This window comes from Bos indicus x Bos taurus, chromosome 28 (assembly GCF_003369695.1).
Source record: "Bos indicus x Bos taurus breed Angus x Brahman F1 hybrid chromosome 28, Bos_hybrid_MaternalHap_v2.0, whole genome shotgun sequence".
Classification (NCBI taxonomy): Eukaryota; Metazoa; Chordata; class Mammalia; order Artiodactyla; family Bovidae; genus Bos; species Bos indicus x Bos taurus.
The window spans coordinates 35100855-35113621 of record NC_040103.1 but is presented as its reverse complement, the minus strand read 5'-3'; the positions used below and the strand labels follow the sequence as shown (position 1 = coordinate 35113621).

The following is a 12767-nucleotide window of genomic DNA, read 5'->3' as shown; positions in this document are numbered from 1 at the left end:
TTAGACTAACAGCCCTGGAGAGGTAAGGCCACACTCCATCGTCTGTCTGCCCTTCCCCACCCTGAGCCTGCAGCGGGTGCCCCGGAGCCACACTCGGCTCAAGCTGACTCCGAGCACCACCAGCCTCTCAGCAGGCCCACCGAGCCCACCCACCTGTCCCACATGCCCTCCGCCTGCACCACTGACCCCTTAACCTGCCTGTGCACCACAGCAGCCACACTCGCTTTAACACAACACCACTGTCTCCCCCCAGTGGATGGTAGGCACTCCTAGGCTGGGGTTTTCTATCCCCAGCACCTACAATGGGCCTGGTGCAAATTAGACTATGTAGTGGTTGCACTGTTTACACTGCGCATACGTTTATCTTTAGATTATAAAATCCACCATTTTATAAGCAAATCAAAAGTAGCACGCCTGCCTGTGTTACCTGCCCCCAGGCCCAACCAGGACAGTCATCCACATGTACAAACACAGACAACACACACCTGCATCAGTCACACGTGCGTGACACACACACACCCCCTCACCCTCCTCCCGTCCCTATGCTGAGCGCATACAGAAGGTGCACAATGCATATTCCTCACCCCGACCCAATCCCTCAGCGCTGAAAGGAACCTGGAAGACCACACAGCACAACACACTCCCCTACCCCTCACTTTACCGTCAAGAAAAACGAGACGCACAGAGGGACAGTGAACTGGTGGGAGCCTTGATGGAAACCCTTCTGTCCTAAGATACGGTTCGACACCCTCCGTGCCCTCGGGTAACACACACCCCTCTGACACCGTGGAAGCCCGCGGCCTTTCTCCCTCTGGTCCCACGAGAGTGGCCCCCAGGGCAGCCCAGTGGGCGGGCTGGACTCACCACTCCTGAGAGGTAGTCCTGGTTGAACTGCCCTGCATAGTTGGCCACATTATCCAGCCCAATGGGAGGCATGGTGGGTGGCGGGTAGCCAGCACCTCCCCAGGCACCGCCACCTGAAAGCAACACCCAGTCCATCAGCCCCCCGATCACCCACCAAGAGGACAAGGCAGAGACATCAAGCTCCCAGGCGGTCAGAGAGGAGGCCAAGCAGGGCCTTGGGCCGTCCTACAGGCAACAATGAAAACACTCAGGCAACAGAGTCTAGCCTGATCCTGCTGCCAGAGAAGAGAATAAATAAGGAACCTTCCCCACTTTTCAGGGAGGAAGGACCACTCAGCAAACACTCCCAAGACTCTCTGTGGGCTATGAAGGCAGAGGGCCAAGGGCAGACCTGCTCTCCTGGGCTCACCACCATGGACCAGGAGTACAGACAGGTCACTCAGGGAGGCTGTGCCGAGCCCAGCAGAGTACGGAGCTCAGGGAGCACTCAGAGTGCAGAGTGACGGAAAAGCACAGCGGGTGGGGTGGGCTGTCCCGCTGATTTGGTTGTATGCTGTCACCACACGTCTGTAGGAGGCAGGGAGAAGCAGGATGACAGGACAGAGGCAGACAGGGCTTGGCTGTCAGGAGGACAGTCGGGGAACAGCAGTAAGAAGTCCCAGCTCTGACACCAGCAGGACCGGGGCATGTGCCCTGAGCGAGCACTCAGCCATCCTGGCTCAGCTTCCTCGTGTGAAGTGGGGATAACTGGTGATGGCCTCGATTGCTATAAGGAGGATTAAGAGAGTTACTGCCAGTCAGGGCTTAGCTGGGAGCCCGGTGAGTGTTCATGTGACAGCCCTCACCGTAGCCCTCACAAGTAGCACAGCAGCTAGCATCATGGCTGGCCCGTCAGAAACAGCCCTGTCCATGGCAGCGAAAAGGCCCTGGGGGCCTCCAGCGTGGCTTTCCAGCTCCGGGACACCTAGGACAGAGCTCCCCAGAGTCACTTGCCAGTTCCCACTCTTCCTGCTCAGGTGCCGATAGAGGTAGAAGTGCTACTGGCCCACAGCAGCAGCTGCAGCAGCAGCATCTGACCTTCAGCGACTACCTCCCCGTCCTGCGCGCAGGGGCCCTGCTGCTGGGAACCACGAACCGTGTGCATAGGGCAGGAGGAGCGACGGGGCAAGTGCCACCGCGCAGTGCTCCAGAGGACCCCGTGCCAGAGCCTCTACCCGGCTATCGCGGCCCTGTCTGGGCCAGCCCCGTGATGGAGACGCTTGAATTCATTTGCAAAGGAGAAAACTGAGTCTCAGAGAATGGAACATGTTCGTCTGTTCCTATCAGCTAATAAAGCGAGAGACTGGGGCCTGGCCTCACCCTGGCTTTTCATAAGTGGCTTCAAACCCTGGCCTCACCTGGCCCCAGGACCCAAGCTCTTCTCCAGCCCCTTCCCATCTGGCTGCACTGTGCAGGTATGAAGGGAGCAAGGAAATGACTGGAAAGCACCATCACTCCCCCACTCTCCATGCCTAGACCCTCTGAAGAGAGGGCAATCCCTCCCCCACAGGCCCCAGACCTTCTTACCTGGTGCACCTGGTGGGTAGCCACCTGCGGGCGGGGGGTAGCCTGGGTAGCTCATGGCTAGATCTGAAAGGAAAGAGTGAAGTGTGCTCAGGCTCGTTGGAGAACAGTGACACCCACAAGCCAGCCCCAGCAGGAGGAGCTGCATCAGGCCTGACCTGGGGTGGGGCAACCCAGCTCACCCTTTACCCACCAGGCCCCTGCCAGAAACAGCAATCGGGGCATTACAGGATTCGCCACCCACTAGCTGGTGAGTTACCTTGTACACCCCTTTCACCCAGGCTCCACTCCCACCTGTGCTGACAGGGATGCTGCACGTGTGACGCTGTTCTCCCATCTCATTCTCAGGGGGCCAGGTCTATCTGCCTGGATTTCTTTGTTACCATCCATCCAGCACTGGGGAAAGCCCATGCTCCCATCTCCCTGCGCCCAACCTACAGACCCTGAGCAGTCCACAGCGGGCTCCAAACTGGATCTGCCCCAAACTACACTTTTGTTCTCCAGCCTCTGGTTCACCCGCCAAGGGAATCCCCGGGTACGGGATGACCATCCCCAGAAGTAAGGAGAGCCCTCAGGAGGGCTCATCTGATCAAGCAAGGCAGTACCATCCTGTCCCTACAGATGGAGCTCAGAAAGGGCAAGAGCCTTGCAGGTCGGCAGTGAGGGAAGGAGACAGGCCCAGAACCTAGAATTCTTGGTGATGGTGGGACACCTGCCCTCACAAACCCCTCTCTGCACAGATCCTTCTGCCGTGTCTCACACCAGCGGAGCTGCCCGGAGGGACACGAGCTGCTGTGATATTACAGTCTCAGACCATCAGGAAACCTGCTTACTCTTGCCAATCAGTGGCTATTACAATTTAAGAGGCACCGAAGGACCAGTGAAAGCGAGGAAACCTGTAGGCTTCCTTAACAATCACACCTGCTGAGCCCAGGTGAGCAGCTCCTCCTTGCACACCCAGCCCCAAGCTAGTTCTCAAACTGCAGTGTGTGTCAGAACCCACCTGGAGAGCTTGTTAAACACACTGCTGGGCTCCATCCGCAGGGTTTGAGTCAGTAGAGCCAGAATTCGTATTTCTAACTAGTTCCCAGGTGATGTTACTGGTCCAGGAACTCTGAGAAACACCTCTCTAGACACCATTGCTACTGCTGAGTCACTTCAGTCGTGTCCAACTCTGTGCGACCCCATAGACAGCAGCCCACCAGGCTCCCCCGTTCCTGGGATTCTCTAGGCAAGAACACTGGAGTGGGTTGCCATTTCCTTCTCCAGTGCATGAAAGTGAAAAGTGAAAGGGAAGTCGCTCAGTAGTGTCCGACTCCTAGTGACCCCATGGACTGCAGCCTACCAGGCTACTCTGTCATGGGATTTGCCAGGCAAGAGTAATGGAGTGGGTTGCCATTGCCTTCTCCCCCAGACACCATTATCTACCTACAAAATTCTGGGCCGCCCTTCCCGGCTGCACTGGAGAACTGCGCACGCTGTTTAAGGAAGATGAAGGGCTTCCTTAAGGTGCCACTGGTCCCCACGAGTCTGGTTCTCAGCCCTCTGGGCTTGGTAATTTATTTGGGTCAGTGGGTCCACGGGTGACTGCAATGGGAGGCCAGATGGTGGCCTAGTGACCTTGCAGAGAGCAAGAATCGGCGACCCGTGGTGTGGGCCAAAGACCTCCTCCCAAGCACGCTGCAATGTGGCGACTAAGGTCCCCAGTGCGCTGCTTTCAGTCTGACCCCTGTGCCAGAACCCTGAGGCCTCGCTGGTGAGGCAACACCCTGGGGATCTGAACTGATGGATGGGCCAGGAACCTCCTCGTGGAATAAAGAGGAGCCGCCCGTCTGAAAACCAGAGGAGCTGCAGTCCTGTTCGTGACACCTTTCTCCCTGGAGACCACCTCCCAGAGGAATGAGCCTGGCGGCCTCACCCACAGCACGATGGGAAAACAAAACGGAGGAGCAGGATACTGCCCTGTTCCCCACTTCAAAGTAAAATGTCAGCCAGACCTAAGCTTCAGACTTCAGAAGTAGCCCTTATCCCCAAAGATAAAATTAAGCTTCTGTGTAAGACCAAAATAAGGAAAATAACATAAAGACAAGAGAAAAGACAAACTCAGGAAAAACGTTTTATGGTAAGAAAAAGACCAATAACCTTTAGAGAAACTCAAATGATGCAAACTACGACAGAAAAGGAACACTAGACGTTCATGCTCACTAACATGGTGAGGCTCGCCGAGTAAAAACAGAGATGTTGAAATTAAAAATGACACAGTCTTTGACTCAGAAACTCTACTGGAAACCTATTTCCCAGATGCACTTAACTGTGACATTTACTATGACAACAGGAAGGAATCCCTAAATACCCACCTGCAAGAGGCTAGTTAAATAAATCACAACGGATCCATACAAGGGATACTCTGTATATTACATTCATGTATCTATATATTATATTATACACTTCAGAATTAGCCAGCTCTATGAGTGGCGATTTGAAATGATCGCCATTATTAATCAAGGTGTAGTACTGTGCGTACGCTAACTTTAAAAAAAGAAAATGTACAAATTTAGTGCTGAACACACACACACACACCCTACAATCCCTGGAATGTTAAACAAGAAACTGGGTAACACTGATGGCCTCTGGAGGGGAAAACTGGAATAGAAATGAAATTCACTGTTTATATTTGCATTTCTTGCCACATGCATGTGTGCCTATTAAAAAAACAACTTTAAAAAAGACCCAATTCAGGTAGGGCTTTCTGAGCTCACTTGAGGTTGTGGCTGTTCTTCCAAGATTCGAATAACTCACACAGGGTCCATTCAGTGCAAGGCAGCCCGGCTCTGAGCCTGGGCTTAGGATTATTACATAAACACACCACAGAACTTGGACCTGGAAGGACTGCTAGGGTTCCTGCCTGGGCCGGGCCGCAGGCCAGCCCCAGCCACTCACAGGGAGATGGTGCTCATTCCCAGACCCTGGAGGGTCCCACAGGCCAGGTCTAATCCCACATCCAAGGAACAGCGCTTCCTCCCGTGCCCCCTGGCTTCCCCTCTCCCCAAAAGCCCACCTCCAGTCTTCCCCTCTTCTGAAAGAACAGTCTCATTTGCTTCCCACCATTTGCTGCCTGAGGCAGTTCCATGCCTGTGGCCCACTCCCTTCTCGTTCACAGAGCTCCCTGGGAAGCAAAGGCTCCAGGTATGGTGTGGAGAGCCCACGGCAGTAGCTCCCCAGCCTCCCTGCACTGGTAACACTTGCATGTTCTGGACAATGGAGACAGGGTGCTGACTCCTGTTGAATTTCCCCCCCATTCTACCTGTTGCTCCTGCCTACAAGATCTCCTGCAACCCGGGCCGGTATCAGGCATCTTAGCACTCTCTCTCAGCTTTCTTTTATATTCACTGGTTGGGAAAAAACGGCATTTGCGCTCTTCCCAGTGAGTGACACTGAAAAGGCGCTCCTACACTGTCGCCGCCAACCCCTCCCCACCCAGGACCACTCAATCAGTTACTGGACCACCTAACTCTACCACAGCCCGATCTACACCTGTTTCCTCATCTAGTTCACGACAGCAGGAAGAGGGCCTCTGTCAAATAAAGATGTAACACATCTCTCCCCATCCCCCACCCGCCTACAGCGCTCCAGTTTATCTGTCTAGGAACCTCCATGAGAAAAGCAAAGGCAGCCAGAGAGCCCGGGTCGAGACCTTCGGGGGCCCAATCCTCATTCCCAGTGCCCTGACTCGCCCCTTCCCAACGACGACATGTCCTAGATCAGCAGGCAACTCTTAAGACTCCCAACATCTACAGTCTTCCCCTCACCTTTTAAAAATAATTTTACTTATTTATTTTTGGTCGTTGGGCTTTTGTTGCCGCGCAGGCTTTTCTCCAGTCGTGGCCAGCGGAAGCTACTCTCCAGCTGCAGTGTGTGGGCTTCTTGTTGCACTGGCTTCTCTCGTTGTGGAGCACGGGCTGCAGGGCGCTCGGGCTTCAACAGCTGCACACGTGGGCTTAGCAGTCAGCAGCTTCCAGGCTCCAGAGCATAGGCTCAATAGCTGTGGTGCATGGGCTTTGTTGCTCCAAGGCATGTGGGATCCTCCAGGATTAGGGATTCCACCCATGTCTCTTGACTGGCAGGTGGATTCTTTACTACTGAGCCACCAGGGAAGCCCCCCTCTTTTTGTGACAATTATGAAATTTTTATGGCCCAGGCTTTACATACTCTAGCCTCCACTTTTTCTCAAGAGGTCACCATCAGGGTCCACTGCCCTCGGCAAAGTTAGTCTAGCACCCGGGGTACCATATGCGACTCAGAGGGGAGTTTGGGCAGGGCATAGTGGGGTGGGGGGGCCTTCACCTTCCCCTCCACTCTGTCCAACCCTCACTCTGCACAACAGAAGGTAATACAGTGATTATAATCCTGCAGATCTGCTTTCTCTTGGGAACTACAAATATCACACCTTCCATGCTGACCAATGCCTTCCTCCTACTTCTGCCCTTTAACAAAGAAAAAAGGTGCCTGAGTGGGATGCTTCACAGAGTGGACAGGCCGGGATTCTGACAGGCCAGGCACATCCCTGTTCTGTGCCGGCTCTCATCAGGGCACTCTGTCTTGGGACTCATTGGAGAGGGCCTCCAGGTGCCACAGGCAGCTGGCCTCTTCCGGGACTAATCCAGTTCCTAGACACCAGCCTCTGGGGAACTTTCAACCTCAAGTACTGCCTCTCAAGATGCAGCACAAATACCACCCTTCCCTTCCTTCCTCACTGGGACCATCTACCTGCAGCTGTGCACCCAATTTCATCCAGCTGTGGCCCTCTCTGGCTAAACTAGGGCTTCTCATGCTTCAGGCTGCAAAACAATCACCTGCTGGACTGTTTTAACCCAGACTGTCAGGTTCTGGCCCCACAGTCTCTGCAGGGTGGGTTTGGGAACTGGCCCCAAAATGCTGATGCTGCTTGACTCTGGACCAGTTTCTGTAGCACTGCTTTCTCATGCATGAGAATCACCTGGACAGCTTGCTAAAAATGCCTAGGCCTTGGCCCCAGTCATTCTGGGCACTTCAATCTGGGATGGTCCTGGGAATGTGAAATATAAACAAGCACCCTATCCCCATCTCCAGGGATTCTGACGTAATTGATTCTGCAGTCCACAATCTAGGAAACGCTTTTTTCTTTAAGGTACTTGGACACTTTCTAGTTTATTCTATCTAGTCTTTATTCCCAGCGGTAAGTAAACTCTGAGGATAAACAGCAAGATCTGAGCATCCCAGGGTCCCTTGAGACCAAGCCTCAGCTTACTTGGTGAATGTTGAAAGCAAACAGCAGGTACACAGGGGGCTTCTCCAGGCCTATAAAGTGGCTTGTTCCCTAAAACTGTGTACATGTACACAAGAATACCATTACATTTCAAGGATTCCACAAGAGTAGGCACCCGGAGTCCTCAAACACAGCAATCTAGAAACACTGTATTGGGAGAAGAGGCAAAATAACCCAGAACGAGAGGTATCTCACTACCCTGACCTAGTCATCATTCCCCCACCTCAAGAGTGAGAGATGGAGACATATGTTAGGAAAAAGGATGGTGGCAGGGCCATGCATGCCTGGCACAAGGATCATGCAGTGTCCTCCCCAGAGGGCCAGGGTTGCAGCAGGCTAACACTGAGAGGAGGCAGAAACCTGGAGCTCTTCCTGGTCCAGAAGTCACATGCTGTGAGACCTCCCGCCCAATGCCCAGCAGCAAACCAACAGGGCCTGGACTAGAGCGCATGCTTTGTTGGGATGACCCCTTCCCAGTCTCGGGGCTAGAGTATTTATTTGTGTGTTAGTTCATTAATGTTAAATCTTCAATCTGTTTTTATGCAAAAACTTAAATGTAGAGCTTACGCCATACAGTCCAGATGATCCCTGCTGGTTTCTTTTTAAAAATCAAAGGAAGAGAAGACAAACCACAGAATGGGAGGAAACGTTTAAAAAGACACATTTGATAAAGGACTGTTATCCAAAACATAAAAACAATTCTTAAAAACTCAACAGTATGTATATCTGAAACTAACACAACATTGTAAATCAACTATACTTCAAGTTTTTTTAAAAAGTAAGAAAACTCAATTAAAAAATGGGCAAAAGATCTGAACAGATACAATCCCCAAAAATACATAAACATGGCAAAAAAAAAAAAAAAAAACATACGAAAAAGAGGCTCAACATCATACAGCCTTAGGGAATTACAAATTAAAAAAACAATGAAATACTACCACACACCTATTTGGATGGCCTAAATGCAAAACACCGATGACACCGAATGCTGATGAGGGTGTGAAGCAACAGAAACTCCTTCACTGCCGCTGGAAATGCAAAATGGTACAGCCACTTTGGAAGGCACTTTGGCAGTTTCTTACAAGCTAAACGTTCTCTCGGCTTACGGTCTAGCAATAGCACTCCACGCTATTCACCCAAAGGGGCTGAAAATATATGTGCACACAAAAGCCTGTACGTGGATATTCGCAGCCGCTTTCTTCATAACCGCCAAAACTTGGAAGCAACCAAAATGCCTTCAGAAGGTGAACGGATAAACGGTGGTACATCCAGACCGTGGAATATTATTCAGCAGTAAAGGAAATGAGCTGTCAAGCCATGAAGAGACAAGGAGGAACCTTAAATGCATATTACTAAGAGAAAAAAAGCCAGCCTGAAACGGTTATGTCCTGCACAATTCCAACCGTACATTATTCTGAAAGAAGTAAAACTATGGAGAAGTTAAAAAATCAGTGATTACCAGGAGTTAGTGAAAGGAAGGCATGAACAGGCAGAGCACCAAGGATTTTTAAGACAGTTAAGCCATTCTGTATGGTACTAAAACAGTGGATATATTGTCAAAACCCACAGAATGTACAACACTAAGAGTGAATGCTAGCAATAAACCATGGACTTTGGGCGATAATGGTATGTCAATACAGGGTCATCAACTCTAACTCTGATATGAGATACTGATAGTGGGCGAGGTGATGCTGTGAGCCTAAAGCTGCTCCGTAAATTAAATTACACTTAGAAATTAGAAATAGGGCTCCCCTCGTGGCTCAGTGGTGAAGAATCCTATTGTTCCTCCTGCCAATGCAGAAGACATGGGTTGGGTCCCTGATCCGGGAAGACCCCACATGCGGTGGAACAACTAAACCTGAGTGCTACAGCTACTGAGCCTGTGCTCTAGAGCCCGGAAACTGCAGCCACGGAGCCACATGCCACAGCTGCTGAAGCCTGCGCGCTCTAGAGCCTGTGCTCCACACCCAAAGGAGACCACCGCGATGAGAAGCCCACGCACCGCAACCGCAGATTAGCCTCCATTTGCCGAAGCTAGAGAAGAGTCCGGGTAGCAACAAAGACCCAGCACAGCCATAAATAAGTAAATAATTATTTAAAAAAAATAAAACGAATATAAACCCATTGTATGGAAATTCAAACAGAACAGAAAGGCACAAAGAGAAAAGCAAAATTCACTCTCCCCTCTAATCCCCTAACCAAAGGTCACCACTGAGCGGCTTCCAAAGTAAAATTCAATTTCACACACACACACAAAATGCCAATACATACATGTGTATATATAGTTTTTATATGTTCATATTTATAGAGCGAGATGTAGAATTTTTTAAAAACAAGAAAGAAATTTGTCTATCAACAGACTCTCGCTCCAGTTCAAAGCTAGGTTTGGGCAGGCTCTGGTGTAATTAGTCAACCACATGCCTCCCTGGCCTACTTCCTGTACCTGGCTGTTGGGAAGATGAACAGTTAGCCAGCCCTGAGCTGGTCTGAACAGCTCCTGACCACCACACACAGCTGGGAGGCAACGACCCAGAGCAGGGTGCACAAGGGGCCCAAAGCAAGACTAGTTACGGTAGTTCAGTTCAAAGAATCTCACACGGAAAAGGGCCCCAACCAGTGACCTGGAGCTAGGCCCTCACCTCCGCACACCTTGGGTGTGACCGGTGGCTTCACCTCTCAGGGCTCTTCCTAGTTGGACTTTACAACTTCTGAAGGTGATGCCTCTTCAGGTTTTCACCCCAATCCTAGACTTAGAGGCTCCCAAAATATCTATACTGGAAAGAAATTTGCAGTTTCCAACAGTTTCCAACCACCTTGGTTTTGCAGCTAAAACATGCCAGGGACCCAGCTTACTCAAGTCACAAACACATGGGAGAGGGTCCAAGGCGGAACTCCACCTTCCTGAGAGAGAGCAGAGCCTCCCTGCCTTCCCAAAACAGGGCTGTGTTACAAAACCTGTGACCACTGCCACCTGGGCTGGGCTGGTTTGTTTGGTGGTCCCAATCGGTCTTGCCATTAATGACCTACTTTAAGATCTCTCTCTCCTCCAAGGGCAAAAGGAAGACAGTGCAGTAACTGCTTTGAACTGGGGTCAGCCAAGGTCACTCCTCATGGCCAGGAGGTTCCAGAAACCTTCAGGTGCCTCAGCTCACACCACAGGCCTCCACCCATACCTAGAGGGAGGAGGGGAGAGAAGCCTGGTACAGCCAAGCTCTACCACACACAAGCCCTCCAAGTTTCACTCAGATCTAGCCTGGTGCATCTCCAGCTCAGCCCAGCCAAGCAGAAACAGGGAGCATGATACAGAGCTCAGTGCTCCCTCAACTGCATTCCCCGACACCAACTTACGTCTCACGAGTGGGAATTTACCAGGTACCCACTTAAAAAAAGAGGCTAGCTGTCCAAAAACTTTGAAAACTGCTGCCTACTACATCCTCTTCCAGGAAAGTGCTCATTTTTGATAGCGGATTAAAGACTCTGAGAAGTTCTCTAACAGATGCCTGCTTAACTTTACCCCTCAATTTCCCAAACTTACTAGACAACAATAATAGTTAACATTTATCAAATACTCATTATGTACTAGGCCCTCTGTTAAGTGCTAAATATGAAACTGAACTTTACAACAACTCCCTAAGACATATAACACTAAGATCATGATCTCTGTATTAGAGATAAGCAAACTGAGGTGTGGAGAGATTACACAGCTTGCCCAAGGTTATGGCTAGTAAATGAAGAGCCAGGATTCAAACCCAGGCAGCCAAGCCCCAAAGTTCAGGATTTCACCCCTACAGTGCACTTCCTCAAGGGCCCACCAGCCCCAGAAACTACTATTTCAAAGACTGAAACTTTAAAAACACTGGTTGATGACACAGAACAGAATCAGGAAGCAGGACCCTAGGCTTTACTGCGATCTCAGGTATTTCACTAAAGGCAGTCTAGGGTGGTGGGAGGAACATGAACTCTGACGCCAGGTGGCCCAAGTTCAAATCCCAGCTCTGCTGCACTGGGATGTGCGGTCTTGGGCAGGCTATTTAATACTCTGGGCCTCATTTTTCCACATCTGTAAAGTGCAGATAATAACAGCTTAATATCAAATATGTTCTCATTATATCATCGTGAAAGTGAAAGTTGCTCAGTCGTGTCTGACTCTTTGCGACCCCATGGACTATACAGACCCCATGGAATTCTTCAGGCCAGAATACTGGAGTGTGTAGCCGTTCTCCAGGGGGTCTTCCCAAACCAGGGATTGAACCCAGGTCTCGCGCATTGCAGGTGGATTCCTTACCAGCTGAGCCACCACGAAAGCCCAAGAATACTGGAGTAGGTAGTCTATCCCTTCTCCACTGGATATTCCTGACCCAGGAATCGAATAGGGTTTCCTGCATTATAGGCAGATTCTTTACCAGCTGAGCTACCAGGGAAGCCCCCAAAAAGTTCTAGTCACTCAGTCATGTCCGACTCTTTGCGACTCCCTATAGTCCACAGAATTCTCCAGGCCAGAATACTGGTGTGGGTAACCGTTCCCTCCTCCAGATCTTTCCAACCCAGGGATCTAACCCAGGTCTCCTGCATGGCAGGCGGATTCTTTACCAGCTGAGCTACCAGGAAAGCCCTATATGTCATCTAACCTCTCACTATATCAGTTTCCCTAAAACAGCAGGTTAGATTAGAGGGTCCCGGAGGACCCTAGACCACTGGATAATACTCAGGATGAGAGATGTGGGGGCAGGGAGGGCATGCGGTGGAACACAAGAGCTTGGAGAGTCAGGACAGTGTGAAGGGCAGAGGGCGGGGGGGCGGCGTGGAGAGTAAAGTCTGCTGGTTCCTTCTCCACTCCAAGCCCAGCCCCTAGCAGCAGACCCTGGGTGGGGATGGCTGTATTGGATTTTCCAATCTCCCTCAGAAACCACCAACAGGAAACTGGCAATGTTTTCTTTCTATTCCTGCCTTAGGCCGAGGTGCCCAGGGGCTTGGTCCAAACTCCATGAAAAAAGCTGGGGGTGAGGGGCGTGGAGCCTCCCAGGTGATGCTAGTG

At 51.0% G+C, this 12767-nt stretch overlaps 1 protein-coding gene across 2 annotated transcripts in view; it reads right to left on the bottom strand.

Annotated features, from left to right (window-relative positions):
• ANXA11 (annexin A11) overlaps nucleotides 1–12767 on the bottom strand; it is a 42343-nt gene that overhangs the window by 14161 nt on the left and 15415 nt on the right. For both annotated transcript variants that reach the window (XM_027531129.1, XM_027531131.1), the window contains exons 2-3: nucleotides 2431–2493; nucleotides 865–977 (exon numbers count right to left, since the gene is read on the bottom strand). In XM_027531129.1, coding sequence (XP_027386930.1) covers nucleotides 865–977; nucleotides 2431–2485 — 168 coding nt within the window. In that variant the 5' untranslated portion in view covers nucleotides 2486–2493. The remainder of the gene's footprint in view (nucleotides 1–864; nucleotides 978–2430; nucleotides 2494–12767) is intronic.